General features: G+C 42.3%; 1 protein-coding gene across 2 annotated transcripts in view; it reads right to left on the bottom strand.

The window, feature by feature from the left end:
• SCAPER (S-phase cyclin A associated protein in the ER) overlaps positions 1-24670 on the bottom strand; it is a 467237-nt gene that overhangs the window by 22436 nt on the left and 420131 nt on the right. For both annotated transcript variants that reach the window (XM_065871326.1, XM_065871328.1), the window contains 2 exons: positions 20644-20881; positions 15382-15531 (listed from right to left, as the gene is read on the bottom strand). In XM_065871326.1, the coding sequence (XP_065727398.1) occupies positions 15382-15531; positions 20644-20881 (388 nt within the window). The remainder of the gene's footprint in view (positions 1-15381; positions 15532-20643; positions 20882-24670) is intronic.

Here is a 24670-nt window from a genome sequence, read left to right as displayed (position 1 = left end):
TTGCTGGTGGTCCCAGGAATTCACTGCTGTCTAGTGCCAGCAGAGGGTCAAGGAGGAAGGAAAGAGGGGGAAGAAGGGAAGGAGGGAGGAAAGCAGCCAGGGGCACGAGGAGAGGCTAAAGCCAGTAGTTGGGGGCTTGGCCTCTCAGAGGCTTTGGAAACCAGGTGATCCTACAGAAACGAGGGCTTTCTTCATGTAGTAAAGGGTGAGTGGCTGTCCTGCAGTGTCCCTCCAGGGAAACTGGGTGAGCAGGCCCCTGAGCTGTATTCCCTGCTTCCTATGGGTGACAGGCTATGTGCTGAGTACCACCAGCAGAGGGGTGCAAAGGAGGCTTCTGGGCAGGCCTCCCCCTCAAACGCCACTCTGCTCCTGCAGGCGAGAATGATGCTTCAGAACCAGGGGCATCAGGTCCCAGTCCTGGGGCTCCAGTGTGGAAGTCCTGATGACCTCCACATACTGGAGTGACTTTCAGACGCAGGCTGAACATATCATCCTGCTGCTCTCCTCATCATCTCCTAGAGGATAAATCCCCAATTCTCAGCCCCACACGTAGGTCTCTTCGTGACCTGGGCCTGGCCTGCTTCTTCACTCTTAGCTCTTATTCCTTCCACTACCTCCTAAGCTCCAGCCAGAATGGACAGTTTGCAGTTCTCTAAACTTTCCCAGGCTATTTTACATCTCAGTATCTTTGCTCATGGTCTTTCCTGTGCCTAGAATGTCTTTCTTACCTTGCTACCTGGTAAGTATTTATTCCACTGTCAGATATCAGCTCAAGCACCAGCTCCACTGTGAAATACTTCTAAGAGGAAGCTCTAGCACCGATCCAGGTTTGTTTACTGTCTGTCTCTCCCTTTTCTCTTAGAATGTCAGCAACTTGAGAGCAGGGACTTAGTCTGTTTTGTTTTTCTCTGTCTCCTGGGTGTCTAGAACAGTGCCTGGACCATTGCAGGCACTCGTTAAACGTCCGTGGAAGGAAGGAATGAGTCTCAGCACTGACAGCACTGCTCCTAGGCTGTGGGTTCCACAAGGACAAGATCTGGGTTGTATTCATTTCTTTATCTCCCAGCACTTGGTTTGAGATGGGGTGGGCATTTAGCAAAAGCTGATAAATGAGAGAAGGAATGAGTGATGAATGCTCATATGGACAGAAAATTCATGATACGTAGCATTTCCCCAAGAATAAGTCACCTCTAGCCTTCTGTTCCATGTTAGAGCTTCTTTTTACTTCCTTCATGTTGTCTATTTTGTGAGAAGAGTTACCTTTTAAATGAAGCATGTTCTAAATCCCCTTCAAACACATCTTGTGGCACAAGAAGTGTAGGCTAGATTCTCTTAAAAACTTGGCTAACCCTAAAAGTCAGAGATTCTATAATTTGTCAGGGACTATACCCATACGTGCTTTTTCTGTTTTAATTTATGTTTGAGAAAGAACCTCGTCTAAAGAGCACAAACCTTGGAAATGATACAGACTCACTGTACCGTCATACATTTGAGGGACTACTTTATTTTGGATTTTTTATTTGCATTATCTGTGTCCCATCTACCACAAGGTGGGGGGAGGGGAGAAGAGAGAAGGTTGGTCACAAAAAGTCCTAGATAATGTGCCAGGAGGCCTGGCTCCAGGGACTTGAGCAAGTCCTTCTCTTGTCTGGCAATGAGGGGAGTTGGACTAGATGATCTCTGAAGGTCTGTGAACTTGCAGAAATAATATAATCCTGTGCTATGAGCATTCACACACATAAGCACCTTTTGCTGACTATACCTGCACAGATATTACATTTAAGTATGGTAAAAAAATAGTTTAGAATATATTTTTCTTAGGAATGAATGAAAAGTCTTCACATAAAATATGCTATCTCCACATTCTCAACTATTCTGATTTTCTAATCCAGCTTCTTTAAGAAAAGAGAACTTATAATCACACACACACAAACACACGAATACTGGCAAGATTATGTCCATTACAGACTAACAGGACATGTGTGTGTGGGGGTTGGGAGGTGGGTAGGTAGATGGACAGTATTTAATAATGCCCTAAAATACAAATATTCCAAGTGGGCTCTGGAACTTTCCTGTGAGGAGAACTTGGGTCAAACCTTCCTCACCATGGAGCCTTTGGGTGGTGTAAGAACAACAGCAGGGTTAATAAATGCAGAGCACAGCCTGATAGATTTTCTGGTCACATCCTAACAGCAGCCAGAGAGCATGGATGCATTCCATGGAGCATTTATGGACTCACTAGCACCAGTCTATGACAATTTTATTTAATCATAAAAATATAATAGTAGTCAAATCTTTTTGTAGTTTCAGTTTACTGCTTTCTCAAGTGAAATAAATGGTCTCTCAGATTTCTTTTACTTTCATCTCTCTGCTCTAAGTACAGTAGGATAAGGTTCCAATTAAGGCCCATTAAATGTTCACGTTGATTCATGTGAGGCATTTTCCAGTTTCTTTTCCTAACACAATCTCAGTGTACCTCTGAGTTACCTCTGTGGTGTGTTTTCAGTTTAGCAGTTGCCCATATAGAAGAGAATTATTCGGGTGTGAGGTCTCCCTTCCTCCTATTTCTGCAGCCCAAAATGGTGAGTAAAGATTCTCCTTCATTGCATTCCAGACAAGCATATGTTTATCACCTGTCAGGTACATCCAGATGAACTACACATGCCCCTTGGGAAGGGGAGCTGGCAGCTGGCCAGAGCAGACTGACCCTCCCAACCTCTCTTTGCAGCTGTGCTGGAGCGGCATGGTGAGTGGCAGCCCAGAGACCCCTACAGGGGGACCGACTGGTGCTTCTACATCTTTTGGGTCCATGGAGACACACAGAGTTCTCTTCAGTTTCTCAACAGACGAGGATACACGCTTTGACGGCAGAGATGCCCTAGCTAAGGTGATATCAAGTGTCAGAGCTGACTGAGTGGATACTCCAGGGATTTTCCCATTAGGAGCAGGGAATGTGGAGGCTGACAACGATAATTTCAATAACATCATAGTCAACACTTGCTCCCAGCCAGGGAATGTGCTAGCACTACGCCCATGATGAAATTTAATCTACACAACCCTATGAGGTGTTATCAATGTTATCCCCACTTTATAGGTGAGGAAACTGGCACCAGGAATGTAAGGGGTTTGACCAGGATCACAGAGCTAGTAAGTGGTATAGTTGTGACCATAGGTCACCTGGCTCCAGAGCCCACATTCCTCTCATCATGCTATAGAAACATACTACCAACTCCTTAAAGCAGAGACCAGCCCATGGCTACCATGACAGAACTCCTGCACACTAGGGTCTCTGACGAGGTGTGCATTATCTGATGGCAGACCAAAGGTGCATAATGCCAAAGGAATTACATACACATGAAGAGATTTAAGAAAAATATTTAAAAATCCCCCCAGGAAACTTGCTATTAAATGAATGATATGGTGATTTGGGGGTCTTTAAGTATAGATTTTCCCAGTGTGTGCTTTCAGAGTGAGGCATACCTGCCAAAAAGCCTTTTTTTTTTTTTTTTTAACCAAATCATAACAAGTCAGTGTAGATTTGCTGTGACAATGCCACCAACTTGATAAGCCAATACCCCAAAGACATCCACTCTCACAGCTGAGAGTCAAACTTGGGGCTTACGTAATAAGGATGACATTTAACCTTCCCAACAATCCTGTGAGTTAGGACTTCTTGGCTCTATGTTACAGCTGGGGAAAGCGACACTCAGGGTAACCTGCCCAAGTTCATCACTCAAGTGAGAGGAGGGGCTAGGACGTGAACCTAAGTCTGCCTCCAAAGCTTTCTCTCACACACCGCTGTTTTCTCAAATGCAGGATTTGCCAAACCTTAAGCACAGTGGTTTCATTTGGATCTCAGAACTACTGGCTCCAGCAAAAGCAAAACTAAGAAGTTTCTTTTAGAATAAATTCAAAGATAACTTATAGTGCCAAAGAAATGGCTCTTAAATTTTTAGCTGAAAGTCAGTTCAGGAGGTTTGGTCACTAAAACAGAAGTGCTGTATCCTTCAAAATCTGGGGCCATTTTATCCTTTCCTGCAGTATTATGCCTAAGAAGAGATGTATTATCTCAACATCCAATAATTCATTCAACAAATATTAAGTAATTACTCTGTGCCAGGCACTGCTGTAGGCACTGCAGACAAAGGCGCTGTTCTCAAGATACTAACATTCTAGCAGGATGGGGTGGGAGCGGGGAGACAGGCAAAATAAGTAAGTGTCAAGGGCGGGTAATAAGTATATGAATAAAAATAGAGCAAGGTAAAGGGGAAACAGTAACCATGGGTCTGATACACTATTTTAGATACTGTGGTCATGATAACATGACATCTGAGAAAAAAACCTTTGAAACACCCCCACCTCCCAAACCATGCTGATTTCTGAGGGAAAAGATTCCTGGGTAGAAAACAGCAAGAACAAAGGTTTGACATGAGAGGTGTGTTTGTAGAAGAGCAAGGAGACCAGCATGGCTATAGTGGAGTACTTGTGATTACTGCAATTAGAAATGAAGATTATTAAATTCAAGTACTTATGTTGGTCTGGACATGACTTCCCACTTCACCTTAGAATTATATATTTGTCCTCCATCAGAGCTGGAAGGGCCCTTGGGAGTACCCAGCCTAACTCTGGGTAAAGCCCAGAGAAGGGCAGTGACTTGCCCAGCGTCACACAGCTGTACAGCTATGAAAGGACCCAGCTGTCCTGACTGCTGCACTAGTATTTGTTCCTTGGTGCTGGGCTTTTTGTGACTGATGAGGATCTCCTATCTCAGGAGAGGTGTTTTCTCTGTGATTACAGATTAAGTCTTTATAGTCTATCTCAGTGATTTATTAAAAAGGTCCCTCTGTGACCAAACACCAAGGCAGGACCAGAAAAAATTAGATTCACCACTGGTCATGAGTTAAACTTTGACAAAATATTCCTTCCGGCCTCATTTTCCACCCCATTAGAAGATTTCCAAGTGAGCAAAGGATGACAGGATTGTGCACACACCTGACCTGGCAGTAGGGTTCAGCTCTGGACCTTGTTCACAGGATCAGGGTTTGGGCACCTGGGGAACAGGGTGCTGACAGCTTATTGCTTGGCTTCCCCTTGTGCATCTCCTGCTGCTCTGTTCAGTCTTGGGATGGAGCTCAGAAGGAGATGATTAACTTCATGGCATCTTGCGGCTAAACTAACCCCTCACAATGACCCTACTCATGCTCTTGGTCTCACTTCCACTGCTGAAGGCGCTTAGTGGGTTCCCAACTTTTTATAGGAGAGTGGAGATGAAACTATGGTTAGCTTTCAATTTCAAAGTTTCAATGTTCGATTTCCTGACAGTTATTTTACTGGAGTGTTCTGAATCTGAGTTCCCCCAAAATGAGAAACTGAGAAGACTGGTGAAGGAAGGATAGTTTACCTGTACAATTGTGTTTTTTTCCGATCACTATGCCAGAATTATGAATTCAGCCTACTGCTGAATCAGGTGTATTGTTTAGTGCCATAAAGATGATGGTAACAGGGCCATCAGGGATAGCAACAGCTGCCTTTCTTGAGCATTCACTATGAGTCAGGGCCTTTATTGTCTCACTTAGTTCACACAACAATGTGAGAAGTAGTGGTATTATGTCCTCCATTTCACAGATGAGGAAACCGAAGCTCACAGCTCAGTAACTTGACCAAACCAAGGTCACAGTGCTAGGAAAAAACAGAACACGGATTTCAAAGCCAGCTGACTTCAGAGCCTATGCTCTACGTCATGGAGGTGTGACATCTGACTTTTAGTACTATCAGAGATCAAGTTCAAAACCTCAACTGCTGACTGACTCAAGACGGGAATCCATTCAGGTGCCACCTTAACTATCGCTGTATCAACCACAAGCAGGGGGACCCATGGGAATATAGTGAGCCACGAATTAGGACACAATCCTGTACAAAGGGGGAGAAGAATGTTCCTTTCTCAGTTAAGTGCTACAAGTATACCTGGCCAGTGTTAGTCTTGGGTGGTGAAGGCTTCCATCTGAGAGCTCAGTGGAGGCTCCCTTGCGGAGGTTGCCATTTACTCCAGCTGATTCCCTGGCAATGCAGCCACCGGGTCAAGGAGGGAGTTCCTTATAACTTCTCAGGTGGTTTTTGGAGTTAAAAGGTACTTGGTACGAGCTCATGGTACTTCAAACTACCCTTGTGTTGGAAAAGAGAGATGAGGATACCAAAGAGATGAGGGAAGTAAAAGGCATCTTTTATTTGGATTCTGTGACATTGGTGACTTTTAATACAAGCAGCCAAAATTGCTAACTGGCAAATTTCTCCATTCTAATATCAGCCAGGTCACTCACTAGAAGTCTTAGAATAAATCTTTAGGCCAGGGACTTCTCTGGTGGCGCAGTGGTTAAGAATCCACCTGCCAATGCAGGGGACACAGGTTCGATCCCTGGTCCGGGAAGATCCCACATGCTGCGGAGCAGCTAAGCCTATGAGCCACAACTACCAAGCCTGTGCTCTAGAGCCCACAAGCCACAACTACTGAGCCCACGTGCCACAACTGCTGAAGCCCGTGTGCTTAGAGCCCATGCTCTGTAACAAGAGAAGCCACCGCAATGAGAAGCCCATGCACCACAACGAAGAGTAGCCCCTCCTCGCCGCAACTAGAGAAAGCCAGCATGCAGCAATGAAGACCCAATGCAGCCAAAAAGAAATAAATCAATAATTAAAAAAAAAATCTTTAGGCAGAAGTTATTATTATTTTTGCGGTACGCGGGCCCCTCACTGTTGTGGCCTCTCCTGTTGCGGAGCACAGGTTCCGGACGCGCAGGCTCAGCAGCCATGGCTCACGGGCCTAGCCACTCCGCGGCACGTGGGATCCTCTCGGACCGGGGCACGAACCCGCGTCCCCTGCATTGGCAGGCGGACTCTCAACCACTGCGCCACCAGGGAAGCCCCAGAAGTTATTTTTAATTAGGAAATTTATTATTCTACTTTTGGGAAAAGCCCCATATTTTTCTTTGGTGCTGTAATATTGAGAGTAACTCCAAAATGGTTATATTGTTGAGGTTCTTCGGCTCTGCCTTAGACATGATACATTTTTATTTTGTGAAAGGAACTGTATCTGTCGCACAAAGAAAGTACAGAAAGGTGACGTTTGTGTGACAGCTAGAGAATAAGCTGCCAACACTGGGAGAACAGAAAGGCCTTGAATGCTGGAGTTTCCACTTTGAGCCCACCACAGCAGAGTCCATTCTTGGACTTGGATGGGGCTGGGGGAGTTTACCAAATGCATGTGACCTAGGACCATCTGCCTTTGAGAAAAACAAAGAGTAAAGTAAGAATGTGTGAGCAGGAATTAGGCCACCTCTGAAAGTTCTAAAGGCTACAACGGAGCTCTGGAAAACCACCACTCTTAAAACACAACTCTGTGTCCCTCGCTTGTAGATGGTATACAACTGGGAAACTGCCCTGTTTTTGTTTTCAGGGAAACATCTGAGGTGAGTACAACGGATACATTTTAGGACCATTTAGTCAATTAACATTTGGATTGTCTTATTAAGCCATCAAACTACAAAAGACTTGGAAAACGCATGTCACACAGCTCAGGCAGAATCTAGTTTCAAGAGCTTCAGTGTCCAGCTTACTCGCAGGTTCTGATCTCCCCCAGACACATTAGGGAACCTTTGGTGCAGTGCCGAGCAGATGATTACATGATCTGCATGACTCTCTACAGAGAAGCTGATGGGGGGAGGGTGGGCCAACGGGATCCTTCCTACTTTCAACTATCACAGGAGACTCTGGCTCTGATCGCTGGAATCTATGGGGTCTTTCCAAATGAAAAAGTCAGTCACTAACTACAATGAATATGCAAAGGTGCTTATTCCCAATACAGTAATATGTAGGCAGTCAAATCATCTGTCATTCAAGTTAATTTAATTATCAGACCACATTTAATTATCCAATATAAAATGTAAATAAAGTGAAGGTCTGACAGCCCATACTAATTATGTTCATTATAATAATTAAATGGGAAGGAACGTAGAGTCATGAAAGTACCATAAAAGACAAGGAAGCTTTTGATTAAAAAGAACATTTTAATTAGAAACTGCAGCCCTATAGGAAACGGATGATTGGTTCTATCGAGGATGGGGCATTACTTTTATTATCCAGGTTTCTCTTCTAAAGTCATCTTTAGTATCATGGGGCTCAGTCCTTCCAGTTAATAGACTAAATGGTGGCAAATAAAAAGTGCCAATCCTTTATGCAAAGCAGTTTCCTAATAAAAGAGCCTTAGGCTGCAGCAGGAGTTCAGGATCTCCTGTCTTATAAAGACACAAGCTGGAAATAAAGGATCCTCTGTGGACAAACAGGCACTGAAAATTAACATGACTTCTGCTTAATGATACGGAAAGATGAAATGAATTGAGCATCATAATTTCTCCTCTGAAATTTCTCTGATTTAAAGTAAGTGGCATGAGGTTAAATAAATTCACTTTCACAAGAACAGAAGTGAGGTGGAAAAGGCACTAACTGGACTGCCAATCAGGAGGTTGGGCTCTGCCAGTTCTTGCTTGGCAATTCCTTTTCCTTCTCTGAGCCTCAGTTTCTCCATCTACAGTATGAGGGAGCCGGACTAGGTATCTCAGGGCCCTTCCAGGATGAAGGCTCCATGAAACTGTGATTGAAACTGGAATGAGAGCTTAAAACTGCACTTCCATATCCCTCAGCAAATGCTCACTTGGCAAATTACTGGGTTTTGGAGGGAGCAGAAAGGGGATTTAGAATGAAAATAAACAATCAACTTTTTAGTTATAGAAAACTCCCCAGTTCTACTGGGATATGAGCAGTTTCATTAAGTAAGCTTGAGGCTATTTCCCCTACCCTTCCCTTGCCATGCAGCCTGATGGGCATGGAGTCCAGCCATGGATGGTGAGCATGGCTGTTTGGTGCAGGTGAAACTACTGTGGCTAGAGACGGCATCACACAGCAAGGACACTAACATCTCACCTGTAAGTCTCTGCTTGTGAGTGTCTGCCAGTGGACCCCCTGTATTAAGATAGGAGAACCAAGGTATATTCAGCTTTTAAGGATGAGCTGCCATGGAGTGGGCAAGCAGCTCATGACGCTATCTGGTACTGAAAGAATCTGGAGTAGGGCAAGGAGGATCTAAAAAACCACAATATGTCTCCATAAAATCAGAATGCTGGTCTGTGGTTCTAATCTCAGCCATTAAAATATCACAGACTCACGGAGCTCAAAGGAGAGATGGTCTAGGACAATCCTAGGTCATCCTAGATCATCATTCAAAAAAAAAAAAAGGGCTTCCCTGGTGGCGCAGTGGTTGGGAATCCACCTGCCAATGCAGGGGACATGGGTTCGAGCCCTGGTCCGGGAAGATCCCACATGCCATGGAGCAACTAAGCCCGTGAGCCACAACTACTGGGCCCGTGTGCTGCAACTACTGAAGCCCATGCGCCTAGAGCCCGTGCTCCACAACAAGAGAAGCCACCGCAATGAGAAGCCCACACACCGCAACAAAGACCCAACACGGCCAAAAATAAATAAATGAATAAATTTATAAAACAAACAAACAAACAACAAAAAAACCACAACATTTTTTTGGTGGTAAAATATGGATAACATATAACTTACCATTTTAACCATTTTTAAGCCTACCATTCTCAACGGCATTAAGTACAGTCACAGTATTGTGCAACCATCACCACTATCCATTTCCAGAACCAAGCTATTGGGTTGGCCAAAAAGGTTTGTTTGTTTTTTGCCATAAGATGGCTCTAGTAGTGCTTAGTTGTCTTTAACTTTATTCGAAACAATTTTGTTAGATTGTACTGTGACAGCTGTCATATCAGAGTGCATTTTAAAATAATTATCAACATTGGTGGATTTTTGTGTAGCCATTTTAATATTGAAGATGGAAGGAAAAAAGCAACATTTTCGGCATATTATGTTTTATTATTTCAAGAAAGGTAAAAATGCAACTGAAACACACAAAAAATATTTGTGCAGTGTATGGAGAATGTGCTGTGACTGATCAAACGTGTCAAAAGTGGTCTGTGAAGTTTCGTGCTGGAGATTTCTCGCTGGACGATGCTCCACAGTCGGGTAGACCAGTCGAAGTTGATAGCGATCAAATCGAGACATTAACTGAGAACAATCAACCACACAGGAGATAGCCAACATACTCAAAATATCCAAATCAAATGTTGAAAATCATTTGCACCAGCTTAGTTATGTTCATTGCTTTGATGTTTGGGTTCCACATAAGTTATGGGAAAAAACCCTTCTTGACCATATTTCCACATGTGATTCTCTACTTAAACATAACGAAAACATTCCATTTTTAAAACAAATTGTGATGGGTGATGAAAAGTTGACACTGTACAATAATGTGGAACGGAAGAGATCATGGGGCAAGTGAAATGAACCACCACCAACCACACCGAAGGCTGGTCTTCATCCAAAGAAGGTGATGTTGTGTATATGGTGGGATTGGAAGGGAGTCCTCTATTATGAGCTCCTTCTGGAACACTGAACGATTAATTCCAACAAGTACTGCTCCCAATTAGACCAACTGAAAGCAGTACTTGACGAAAAGCATCCGGAATTAGTCTACAGAAAACGCATAATCTTCTATCAGGATAACGCAAGACTGCATGTTTCTTTGATGACCAGGCAAAAACTGTTACAGCTTGGCTGTGAAATTCTGATTCATCCACCTTATTCACCAGACATTGCACCTTCGGATTTCCATTTATTTCGGTCTTTACAAAATTCTCTTAATGGAAAAAATTTCAATTTCCTGGAAGACTGTATAAAGCACCTTGAACAGTTCTTTGCTCAAAAAGATTAAAAGTTTTGGGAAGATGGAATTATGAAGCTGCCTGAAAAATGGCAGAAGGTAGTGGAACAAAACAGTGAATACATTGTTCCATAAAGTTCCTGGTGAAAATGAAAAATGTGTCTTAGTTTTACCTTAAAACCGAAGGAACTTTTTGGCCAACCCAATACCTCTTTGTATGGTCAAAAAAGAGTCATGTACCAAACTGTTCATTGCAGCTCTATTTATAATAGCCCGGAGATGGAAACAACCTAAGTGCCCATCATCAGATGAATGGATAAAGAAGATGTGGCACATATATACAATGGAATATTACTCAGCCATAAAAAGAAATGAAATTGAGCTATTTGTAACGAGGTGGATAGACCTAGAGTCTGCCATACAGAGTGAAGTCAGAAAGAGAAAGACAAATACCATATGCTAACACATATATATGGAATTTAAGAAAAAAAAAAATGTCATGAAGAACCTAGGGGTAAGACAGGAATAAAGACACAGACCCACCGGAGAACGGACTTGAGGATATGGGGAAGGGGAAGGGTGAGCTGTGACAAAGCGAGAGAGAGGCATGGACATATATACACTACCAAACGTTAAGGTAGATAGCTAGTAGGAAGCAGCCGAATAGCACAGGGATATCAGCTCGGTGCTTTGTGACCGCCTGGAGGGGTGGGATAGGGAGGGTGGGAGGGAGGGAGACTCAAGAGGGAAGAGATATGGGAACATATGTATATGTATAACTGATTCACTGTTATAAAGCAGAAACTAACACACCACTGTAAAGCAATTATACCCCAATAAAGATGTTAAAAAAAAAAATGCTCAAGCCTCAAGAGGGAAAATTATTTATCTAAGATCCGCTAGTGGCAGAGCTGAGGTTAGAACCCAGGCCTTCTATTTGTTAGATTATGGTCCACTTTGTGCTCATAAAACACACTCATTTACACTTTCCCAGGATCTTTACGTGTCTTCCCCACGTGAGGCACACAGATATGTCCCAGAAGCATTCAGAGTTGCAGAATGGCAGCTTCTCAGTGTACTGTCTAGATAAATGGGCATCATCTTCTAAACCCTCCACCCCTGCCCAAGAAATACTTCAGAGATCACTGGTAGAACGGGCCGGTGATACATCTAATTTTCTTAAGCAATGTGAAATGAAAAGAACACTGAGCTGGGGTTTGCAAGACCTGCGTTCTAGTCCTGGTATTTTAGCAATTCTTTATGTCATTTCAGGGGCTCATTTCACCTCTCTGAGTCCAGATTCTTCACCTGTCTGTGAGGCGGGAGTAATTCCTCTGCCTTACAGCCTCAATGAAGTGCTAATGAGGTCCAAGAGGCCACAGATGGGGCAAGCAGTATAAAGAATTCTACAAATACCAGAGGTTATGCTTTAGAAAAGCATCTCCATAAGGTGCAATGTCTCAGTGTTTGACAATTACTATCATTTCTATCAATTTTTGATTTCTTCTCTACTTTTTGTCATATTCTTTCTTTTCACAGATTGTTGCATTTCAGCAATTGCCCGAGGACTGAACTGACTTCTACCTTCCACCAAATCAGAAGTGGATGTCCAGTTAGGATTCAATCCTTCTGGGAGGCAAGGTGTCGAGAAAGGAGGTCTGGCCTTTTTTACTTTTCTAATTTCTTCCTCTCAACAATTACCTCTAAACCCCACAGCTTCTTCCCCAACTGAGAAGCCATAGGGTCTCTGTCTCCTCCTTGGATTGCTTGCTGCTCTCTCTGCCCATTTAATCTGCTTTCTTCCTGTCCCAACATGCCCAGTCTTTACTTTGCCATCAGGTCCACCTCAGTTCTAACATGCCATTTCCAAATACCAGTTCCCCCGACCCCATTTCTCATTGACTCTGGTGAGCCCAGAGATACTTAGAGTGTGTGTTTTATCTATAGGAGAGGATTAGTCTGTGGTCCGGCAACAGCAGAAAATCTCTCTGAAATCCTACACAGTTCTGAGTTCAGTAAATTCATCACAACAGAGTTGGTTTAAGCAAAGAGCTTCAACCATCCCTAAACATGGGTGTGCTGAAGAAACTGAACTTTTTGCTGTAGAACTGCACAGCAAAATATTATCACACACACAAATTACTTACCTCTTTATAAGTGCAGTAGATAGTGTCATGATAAATGGTAAACGACTTAACAGGAAATTGTGAGGTAAACCATGGGCTGTCTACACAAGATAAAGCCACGCAGACATTAAAAACTGTATTCACAAAGAAGGATTATGATATAATGTTAAGTGTACAAAGCAGGATAGGAGTGTATATACCATATGACCTCAGCTATGTAAAAATATTCATAGAGGGCTAAGGAGTGGGTGAAGTGAGTGAAGGTGGTCAAAAGGTACAAACTTCCAGTTATAAGGTGAGTAAGTTCTGGTGATGTAATGTACAGCATGGTGACTGAAGTTAACAATACTGTATTGTATATTTGAAAGCTGCTGAGAGTAGATCTTAAAAGTTCTCATCACAAGGAAAAAAATTTTAACTATGTGAGGTGATGGCTAACTAAATTTACTGTGCTAATCATTTTGCAACATATAAATATATCAAGTCTTCACACTGTACACACTTAAAAATAAGACAGTGTTACATGTTAATTTTATCTCAGTAATATTAACTGGCAAAAATATTCACAGAAAAGAGACTGTAAGGAACCTGCCAAAATGGTAACCGTGACTATCTCAACAGTGAGATCAGGGATAACTGTGACTCCTCCTCCTTCTTTACACTTGCCTATCTTTTTCATGATGAGTAAGAAACACTTTTGTAATCAGAAAAATAAAAACAAACTTTTAGAGGGAAACGAAATGCAGTTTAGTAGGTCAAATGGATACACATGAAGAGAAGAAAACCACACAGGAGATTTCGCTCAACTTTCCTTCCTTGAGTAGCTTGTAAGAGACTCGTGAACCTGCTGCGCTTAGTCCGCGGAAACGACAAAGCATCAGTACCTGAGAGAGCACTGCGTGAGTGATCCTGTGGCGGGAGGCGAGAAAGATCTGCCCTTCTGGCAACGAGGTCTGCGAAAGGGGAATTTTTCTACGTATGACGCTTCTTCTGGCAAGGGTCCACATTTTCTACATTTTAATCATGGAAATCTTTCTAGAATGGACTTCATATTCCTCAGCCTTCTTAAAGGGAATGCACAGAACATACATTTTGCCTCCATGTTCACTCAGGGTCCGCACGGGGGGCATCGACAATCATCCAGGGAAATCAAATACAGGGCTTAGTGTCCCTTTGAAACCAGATAGCTACAATTTTTTTTTTCTTTTCTTTTTTGCTGTGCCATGCGGCACGCAGGATCTTAGTTCCCTGACCAGCGATCAAACCAACGCCCCCTGCAGTGGAAGCGCAGAGTCTTAACCGCTGGACAGCCGGGGAAGTCCCAGATGGCTACAATTTCTGAGGTCTTGTGCTTGTCTTGTTTTCTGTCCTCTTTCTCCTTATCAGATAGGCAGTTGCAGCTCTTGGTGTGTAGGTTCTCACCTTGTATTTGGCTCTAGCACTACAGCTATCTCCTTCCTTCTTCCGCCCTGGTCTAGTTTACTGCAGGCTAATAAACCTAGCAAGCACACTTATTAGAGAGTTGCCTAAAATAAAAATCAGTAAGCTTAGAGTGAGGGTTAAGGGCTGTTCATAGGCCTTTTCTCAGCTATAATCCACATAATTAAGGTTGCTGAATATGAGGCTTTAGATAAATGAGGTAGTCAGGAATTACAATTTGATATGTTACTTATGCCATGACTCTGTTTTTAAAAATAAAGATAACAACCTAAATGGGAAACGAATTTGAAAAAGAATAGATACCTGTACATGTATAACACTTTGCTGTATACCTGAAACTATCATAACATTGTTAATCGACTATACTCCAATATAAAATAAAAAGTTAAAAAAAGATAAAGTGCTTTATTATTGTTATTTTTAAAATAAAATCTGTAACACAGATTTCCCAACTTTTTAAAGCAACAGAACCCTATTTACAAATGAAATCTTGCTTAGAAACCGAATAATCAAAATAGTTAAAAGCAAAACTACTCTGGGTGATTCAAGGGGGTAAGGCCCAAGCCCTGCCTTCTCAGGCTCCCCTCCAACACCATCTGGCACCCTCTTAAGCACCTAGGCAGAAGCCAAAGACCAAGAGCAGTTTCATAAAGCACCAGACTAATGCTATAATATTTGCAAAGTGACCCAAGTTGAAAGATGTAAGCTATTTCATTAAAACAACAACAAAAAAATATGAATAAAGCATCAGGATCTATGTGGTAAGGGAGTAGATGCTTCTGTGTGGCTTAAGAAGAACATTTTATTAAAAATATCTTATTGTTATAGCTTTAAGAGGAAGTCCTAGTACTGGTCTAGTGCTGATCAAATCTCTTTGGAGAGAAGTCAGAGGCATATCCCTGGAGCCTGGTTAAAGGGCCTCACACAGGACAGATGGGTTCCAGCAGGCTAGCCTGCCTTTTCTCACTCCAATACCTCACACTCTCAGTGCTGGGGAAGCAGTCTGAGGAACTTTCCTGTGCCTCTTACCTGGTTATCTGGGTGGTTGACAGTGAAGTAGCCCACACAGACGATGACCTCATGAAGGAGGCTTTCACAGGAGACGTGGCTGCAGTGGCCCAGTAGGGAGCTGGCGATGTGCCGGAATGCAAGGGACAAGCCCTCTGCCCCTACAATAGACTAACAAAGACAAGGAGCAGTTAGAACTCCCCAGCCCAGGGACAGCCAGGGCTGCAAATCACAAAACACACCTGGGCCCTGTGCACCTTCTGCCATGATGCCAGAAAAGCATATGAAATTTCTAGAGCACTGTGCTTAACAGTTCAGTTCAGGGATTCCTGTTCCAATAAACGACCATAATAAATGCAACGTTTAAACTGAAAAAAAAAAAAAAAAAAAAAAAGACAGAAAATAAAGCATAGCAGACCAAATGCCTGTACTACGTGGATCAAGACACTATTCACCTAAAGCATGAGTATTTATCCCATTTTTAACGAGGTATTTTTTTTTCTCATTGCACAGTCTCACTGTAGAAAATTTGGGAAAATATAATAATACTAAAATTCACCTGTAAATCTACCATTTAGCTAACTTCCAATACTTTTTTTTTTTTTCTGAAGGAGAAAATATTTTCTTGTATGCAGGGATAAAAATATGACTAATTATTTACTTATGTTCAAATAGAAAATAAATATAAATAACAATTAGTTATTCAAATAGCTCTTGTGCTCCCAAAGTAACGTAAAAAAACCCAACAACCTCCCCCTGCCCCCGCAAAAGAGCACAAAAAACAAACCATGAAGCCCCCTCAGCTATGAGGCTTCTGGGATCCTTTCTTGAGACAGTCAAAGGGCTGTTGGTGGTGGGCGACACGGGAGGAGAGCCTGAGTCTGTCTGTGCAGCCTGAAGCGTCTATTTAATAAACATGTCAAACAGACAGAGCGACAGGAGGGCAAAGGGGAGAGGCGAGGCCCACAGAATGCACTCGCAGCCCACACTGGAATGAAGCACCACTGCCAGCCTGTGGGAAAAGGCAGTGTTTTAAACTCATCTCTTGATTTGAGGTCTTGGCTGGCTTGAACCAGGTCAGATACTTTGCAGCTTGGAAGTTTCAATGAATCCACTCTGCCTAACAGCCGGGGAGGCACAGTCTTTTTAATAAATACTGTTGAAACAAAATTACTACTAAATTTTAAGAGTGCCTTCTGTCTCTGTTTCATTGCACTGAGACAAAATGTTTTTCAAGCCCCAAAGAGACTTCAGGAGGGCCCTGCTCCTTTAAATCAAGTAGTGACACTTTCTCACCTCAGCTCTTATTTAATTAGTTGTGTCCAGCTTGCTGTGACCCAGTGCCCTCTGTTTAACCTTCACTGATAAGAGCAGGTCAAGGGGCATGTAAGTTTGAATATAAAAATTAAACCAATTTTTCAAGGAAACTATATTTCCTTTTTAGCCAGAATTAATTGCCAAGTCAGTACATTGATTTGTTTCTTGAGACCACCTTCAATTGTAAAAACTGTCAAAGTATATGCACTATACAATATCCGGGATCTCAAGGCCATCTGTGCCAATATGAATTCAGAGTGAAATCAGACTCTTTGCTGAAGGGAGAAAAATATTTTGACGGCCTTATTAGTATATAATGAAATGGAACCAGTTAAGAAAATATTCTAATGGATAACCTTTTGTTGCTACTATGCGATGAGTTCTCACACCAAAACAATCACATAGGTTTATGGCTTCAAAGAAGGGTGCAGAAGCACTGGGAATGTTGCATTCGAAACCTAACCTTTTGATTCAACATCTGCAAGATGGTTTGGGTAAATTCTTCACCTTCAGAATATGAGTCAGTCCACATTTCCTGAGGGCCTACTATGTGCTAGCCAGCACAGTGCCTTTATGTAATCTCATTTAAACCTCAGACTTGTGATGTAAGTGTTTTTAATCTCTATTTTACAAATGAGAAACTCAGTCTTAAGGATTCAAATGACTTGTCTAAGGTCATACAACTTGGTAGTATGATGGCTTAAAGTCAGGTCAGTCTTGACTCGAGACCCAGTGGTCTTGATGAGGGTGCTTCTCCATAGCAGCTCTACAGAGATGCATTCTTGCAATGCACTGGGACTCAAACCGTCAACATGTCTTACACTGTCTTGTCTAACTCTTCAGAGGGTCAGACCATTTATCTCATTTCAATTTTCTTCTTCAGCTTCTTCAATCCTCTCAGGCAATTCATAAATTGTCTCCCAGATTTTTTCTGAGCTCAGACCCATACTGTACCTAAAATCTCTTTTCCTGTGCTTTATAAACATAGCTCCTGAAATCTCACTTTTGACAAGTAAGTTGTTTTAATGAGCTAGAATATGAGTTTCTCTGACCATATCTATCATAAAAATAATACTTTTCTCCTAAACTCACCCATTGCTTTACAATGCAAATATTGTGTATTTGTATGCTATTTACTTGAGCATTGCACGATTGATCAGATGTCTATCTACAGCAATGATGATCAGATGCTTTGCTTTAGCTTGCTCAACAGAGTGTAGTGTGGTTAGTTAAAAAAAATGACTATAAATCTTTGACAGTCCTCCCATTGAGAGATGGGGCCTATGTCTTCTCCTCTTGAATCTGGAAGGTTTATGACTGATTTAACCAATAGAGGATGGCTGATATGTAATCATATGACTTCTGAGGCCAGGTCATAAAAAAGCCATGCAGCTTCCGTTGGTTCTCTTGGAGTAGTTGTTTTCCAGAAGCTTCCTCTCAGGAAACTCCTACTGAGAACCCAGACACCACGATGTTTTGAGAAGCCCAAGTCACATAGAGAAGCCATATGTAGAGTCTCTGGCCAATAGTCCTTGATGAACCTAGTCTTTGAGTAATCAATCCCAGGCATAAAACATGAAAGTGAAGGAGCCTGCAGATAATTTGAGCTCCCAGCTATTTGAGTCAATTTGCCCCTCTTCTCCATACCCCCTAACCCCAGTCATTCAAGTCCCTCAGCTGAAGCCCTACATCGTGGAGTAGTGACAAGCCACCTCCACTGTGAAAAGTCCTGCCTGAAATCTGGATTCACAGAATCTCTGATCATAACGGTTGTTGTTTACCCCACTAAGTTTGTTTGTTTTTCAAATGTATAAAAGTAACTGGAACAGTAAGGTAATCATTGGTAGATGTATTAAAGGACCTGATGCTAGAAATTCTAGGTATCTGGGTCCCTGCACACACTGATGAAGCATAAGAGAAAAACATGTGCTTGACTTTGGGCACCAAAAGGATGGCAGCCAGGAAGAAGGTCCCTGAAGGCTTTTCTGGTCCATGCACTGGTTAAGGGGAAAAAGGTACCTGGGAACAATGTCTGGGGAGAGGATGAGAAGCAGTGATGGCAAAATTGACTAAAATAAGACAGGAGAGTCAGAACAGAGAAAAGGAAAAGAAGAAAAAGCAGGAAAGAATTAAGAGAAATATGGAGTAACAGGAAGGACAGAGAAGAAAGAAGCAAAAGAAGTGTTAGGAACCAGCCGCAAAAGGACGTTCCCCTGGGGAGGTGGGCATCTCACTCTAAGAATGGCTCGAACTCTCGAGTCACCTTGGTGTTTCTCCTGGGGTTGTGGCAAAAGCGGCTCAGGTAGGGAATATATTCTGGGCTTGCTATGGCAAGGAGCTGCAGAGGAATAAGTCGTGGTTTCATCTTAGTTGGGCATGAAGGGCTCCAGAAATAGATTTTTGACTTTTCTAACATTATTGGCCATTGTGCCTAAAGGTCATGAGGGAGCAGGGCTGGTTGGAGTTCAGTGGTTCTTTTGAGTAAGGCTGCACAGGCTGTGAGTTCATGGAGGGCTGGGGGTAGGGCAGGGACCTGGGGCTCCCTGACACTCAGAGTGACTGATGGAATAAATGGCTGACTTAATGTAAATGCTTGTGTATGATATGGTGACCCCTGAAGCAGTATAAATCCTGGTCAGAAGACCCATAAACCAGGAGCTCAGGAACAGTTTTAGGTATTTGCTTTTCATAATCCCTGGTAACAAAAGAAATCACTCTAGTTGGACCTAGCTGATGGGTAGCCTGCTGGTCTCCATATTCTGAGGGCATAAAATTAGCATATCTTGATTTCTAAGCTGTTTCCAGACAGAACACAATGGGGTTGGGTCTTCATAAAACACAAATGTTACGTTCAACCCAGAGGCAAGAACCATTGGCATTCTCTGGAGCAGGTACCTCTTGTTCTAGGTGTGGCTGTAAACTCTCAGAGCTTTACATATTGTGTAGCTACCACCTAAGGCTAGTTCAAGTGCTTTGAAAACTGAAAAGCATTAATCCTAAGGAAGAGATTTCTGTTCTTATGATGGATAAACTAACTCTACAAAGTTGAAAGATACTGAATCCAATGATACGACTTACTAATTTCCAGTTGTGAAGAGAATGACAGGAAGACAAGAACTGCACATTTGTCACCAGCTACAAAACAGAAGTGTTTCTTCCATCTTGCGATGGCCAAAGACCACAATTTTCATACATTTGTATCTCTATAACCTTTTTCCCTTTGAGCAAAGCAATTCATCTAAATTATGGGTTCATTATCTGCCAAGTTTGTTCCCTTTTTAATGAAATCACTTGACAGTTAATAAACTGAAAGAGAAAGTCTACTCCTTGGGGCTTGCTCTGTTCCAAAGGTTCAGTGTTTTTGAAAATTAAATTTCCTACATGAAAAACAATCTGTTTCTAAGCTGACAGTCTGGTGTTATAACATAAAGCAATTTTTCTTTAGCTATAAAAACTTAGTATTTATAGGGGTTTGCACTTTACGTTGGATACAACTCAGTTAAATCATTCATAGACAGTCATATCAATCAAAACAATTTATCTAATTTTGGTTGTGTTTATATAAGAAACCATTACTTTCCTTAATATTTAAATGTTTATGGTATGATAATGCCTTTTCTAAAGAAATCAAGACAGAAGATTTATAAGTAGCAGAATGGCATAGGCTTGGGGCCATGGGTACCAGTCCTGGCTCAGCCATGTGTAACCCTGGGAAATTACTTAACTGTCAGCTTTCCCACCTGTAAAATGGGTATAATAATATTCTGTAGGGTAGTCATGAGAACAAATAAGAAAGCATATGCAAAGCACCTAATCCAGTTCCTAGAATACAGTAGCTTAATAAATAGTACGTATTATTATTCCCTGTATTGTAGCTTATTCCTTATGCCCCAATCCAGGAAAAGAACCTCTCATCATATCTACACAAAATTATTAACTCTTGGCTGGTTAACCAATTCCTGGTACCTGAAAAGCAGGCAGGTCAAGAGCTGCAAAGCTGTTGAAGAAACGTAAACTCTGAATGGCCACTTGGACTGTGTTCTGAGCGTAACTCTCCTTGGGACTAGAAGTGCCGGGGTCCGAGATTGTGCCATGGAAGAGGACACAGTAGAGCATATGCAGAACTCCAGCCAGGTCTGTGGCCTGAAGAGCAGCTGTCAGTCCCGTGGGATCCTGGCGATTATTGTCAAATATGCTGTGTGACCTGATAAAGAAACATTCAACTTTTTAACAGAAACCTACTTAAAGGATGCTGGCATTTTTATAGGTCAAATGGAACATGACAAGCAGACCGTTAAAAGCAAACCATGTGAGTGGTGTAGTAAGGTAACAAGAAACCTCAGGGAGTAAATGCAGCCCTCCCCCCAGCCAAGTGCACTGCGGCCCGCCCTTTTCTCCAGCTGGGAGACCGGGCTGCTGTAGCAGTGGCAACTGAGTACTCTGCAGCCAGGCTGAGGCTGCTTCCACCCTTCGCAGCCTAGATAGCCTCACTTTGTTTAGATTCCAGGCCTGGTGGAACTGGACAGAGTCCATGAGAGCTGTTGGGACTCAGAACTCAAAACACCATGGCTTACTTTCTGGATACACAAGGGAATCTTCTCAGGGGAGGCAGTTACTGGGAAAGTACGAGGCCTCAAAAACCCAGTCGTGTGTTGGTATACCGTGACAGGGAGACACTTCAACCGCTTTTGAAGGCACAGTTCCATCATCAAGGAGTATTGGCAGGACAGGTTGTAGGGGCCAGGCTCTCAAGAACAAGCTAGTGCTGGATTAGCTTTGTACAAATCACCTTGAAGTTAGCTTAGCAATTGTGGCAGGCAGTATGGATGAGCAAGAAGCAATGGCAGTGGCAAATGAATTCCTCAAATCAATAGGAAAGGAAGGGTTTGCTAAATCCACCTCACTCTGGAACTCAGGTATACGTGAAGTGTCTAGTGATCAAGAGCCTACAATTTTAGTAAATGTGGCTGCTAAGCATTCATTCACCCTTTTTGCCCCTAGAAACCATACCCAGGTTTCTCTCCCCTTCCCACAGCCAACATGCTTCAGGTGGGGCCCCCTTCCTATTCACTCTGGCTCAAGGGTATGTAGGCCTAAGGTAAGGGGAACATGGAGGGAGATTCTTGGGCTGAAATGCCTGGAAAGAAGCCCTCACTTTTTCTCCACAGGTTTGAATCTGAAATGTAAGGTCTGTAGCTGCTGCAGCCATTTGTTCTAACCACTGCACAAATCCTCAGGTCTCTGGGCTGTTCCAAGTGGGTCAGTCACCTTTCTTCATGGGACACAGCTTTTTCTCAGGAAGGGAAGTTACAAGTCCCTGCTCAGCGTCTCCCTTTAACCTGGTATGATCTGCACAGAGCTGAGCAGAAGTGTCTTTACGTTTCTGCCACAGGATGATGCCCTTCCCTATTTTTAACACTAATATAGGTCCCTCCCTTTCCTTTTTCTGTTGTTGTCGTTATGGTTCCTTTCAGCTGGAATCTAGAATGGGAGAGAGGCATTGAAGATCTATGCTTATCTCATAAATTTGCCCAGAAGCACTGAAGAGATGCCACTAAGTAAATATGAATTCGAAAGTGCTGGCTGGCAAGTTTCTAGTATCTTGCCTAGTTTTCTAATCTATGACTTTTTTAAGGGATTATATTATTCATTCTAATTTGTTAGTTTCATCAAAGTATAGTTTTATTCGTAACCGTGGTAAGCTTTTGTTTCCTGAATGTGCACTATTTCTGATAGTCTAAGAATGTGGGATGACACTTATACTTGTTTTCTTCTTAAGAAAGCAGGTCTTATGAAATACTATCATCTCATTTGCATGGCAGGACCTGCTAAGTACATTCACATCTTCCACCCCACCTCATCTGTAGTTCTTCATAGTTGGTAGAGAAGGTGTTGTTCTCCTCACTTCACACATGACGCAACCGAGACCCTCAGAGATTCAGTGAGATGTTTTAGGTCATAAACATTTGTCAGTGGCAAAGGCAGGGGTACTACCAAGAACTGTTGACTCTTTAAAGGCAGGGCTTTGTCCAAAGACCAAAACATCCAGGCCAAACAGGAGGTGACCTCTTCTTTCGTCTCTATGCCTTTTCTTAAATCAAATCTCGGGGTTAACTGAAGACTGTTAAACAAAGTACACAGAGGTTGTAATGTAATCCTGATCATCACGGAGAGACACTTTCTGTCTTATGGGACTCAGTAAAAACAAAAAGTTAAGAAATTATATTTATTTGCTTATAGGCACATCTGAACCTTTACACAAACTGTTAGCTAATGTCATTTCAGTTTGCCCTTCCTTCCTTCCTTCCATTATAGCCACGAGAGTTAGGGGCAGACCCCGACTAAAGACGTGAGTAGAGATTAATGTGTCTGAGTTTATTATATAGATTCCAAAAAGGGGTCTGTGTTTGTTTAACAATGACTGCCTTTTAGAACCAATGACAAGTCAGAAGACATTTCTCCCTAAAGCTAATTTCTAATAGGCTTTCAGAACCTTGGGGTTGAGTGACATCACTGCTGGTGACAACATTTTTTCTTTGTGATTCAGAATGGTCACCTCCCCTTTACTGCCTGTGTTGCTTTTAAACTGATTATCAGCATATTCAAATGCAGATATTCAGGAATATAGCTTTATTATTTAGAAAACTTTGTAACAGTTAATCTTTGCAAGCATTTATGAAATGACATGAATTCACTGCTATTACTTCTTTAAAAAAATAAATTAAAAAAACCCCAGCAAGTGAAGATCATCATAATAGTTTCTCTTCTCTCCACCCCACCCTATTTAGGAAAATACCAAACTATAAAATAACATAACTCAGGATCTTTTGCAATATTCTTCTGATGAAATAAAAATGTTGATTCAGAAAAATCAATTAAATTAGCATTCAAGAACTCAGATGTGGAAATGGTTCAAAATGTATATTAATATTGCTTTGTGGAAAAGACAATTTTAAAGTTAGCCTACAGAATATACAGGGTGGAAGGGAGGGGAGAGAGCTTGTCTGCTGCATTTGGCTTCCACAGGACTAATGTAGACATGAAGGGACTTTAGAAAATGTTTACTTTTGATTTAGTCTGAAATACGGATAATTTGTCCTTGAACAGGCAACTGGCTCCTGTTGGTCTTAAATGTCAGCTATAATCACTTTAAGCCTAAATGTTTATAATAAAAAAGTAAAAGGCCTTATTCATATCAGGCACAGGTTATAAAAAGTTTTCTTTTTTTAAATAAATTTATTTTTGGCTGCGTTGGGTCTTTGTTGCTGCGCATGGGCTTTCTCTAGTTGTGGCAAGCGGGGGCTACCCTTTGTTGCGGTGTGTGGGCTTCTCATTCCGGTGGCTTCTTGCTGCAGAGCGTGGGCTCTAGGTGCGCGGGCTTCAGTAGTTGTGGCACACAGGCTCAGTAGCTGTGGTTCGTGGGCTCTAGAGCGCAGGCTCAGTAGTTGTGGCGCACGGGCTTAGTTGCTCCGCGGCATGTGGGATCTCCCCAGACCAGGGCTCGAACCCGTGTCCCCTGCATTGGCAGGCGGATTCTTAACCACTGCACCCCCAGGGAAGCCCATAAAGTTTTCTTTTAAAAACACACTGAAGATATGAAAAATCAGATCTGAAATTTTGTATATTACACTCTAAAATCTTCTCAATTTTACTGGATTTTAAAGTGTTTTTGTTTGGTCTCTAGGATTAGAGATCTTAGTGGCATATTCATTTCTGTTCATTAATTGTGAGATTCAATCAGGAAAAACTATAACTGGGCCATCAATATACCTTCACAGCTCTTGAAAACCCTACTTTGCCTTAAAGGAGAGTATAGCTGGGCAAAAAAAAAAGCAATAATTTGTGTGGGCATGAATCAACTACCGTCTGTTCCATCTTTGGTATTTTAAACCACTTATGTAACAGGCCTTATTTGGCCCAAAAAAGCAGCTGTGACAGTTGCAGACACGATAACCCCCTTTCCCCATTTGTTCCTGGCTTGTTTGCTCTTGTA

Source organism: Phocoena phocoena, chromosome 2 (assembly GCF_963924675.1).
Source record: "Phocoena phocoena chromosome 2, mPhoPho1.1, whole genome shotgun sequence".
Taxonomy (NCBI): domain Eukaryota; kingdom Metazoa; phylum Chordata; class Mammalia; order Artiodactyla; family Phocoenidae; genus Phocoena; species Phocoena phocoena.
The sequence above is the reverse complement of the archived record's forward strand: the minus strand, read 5'-3'. Positions and strand labels throughout refer to the sequence as shown.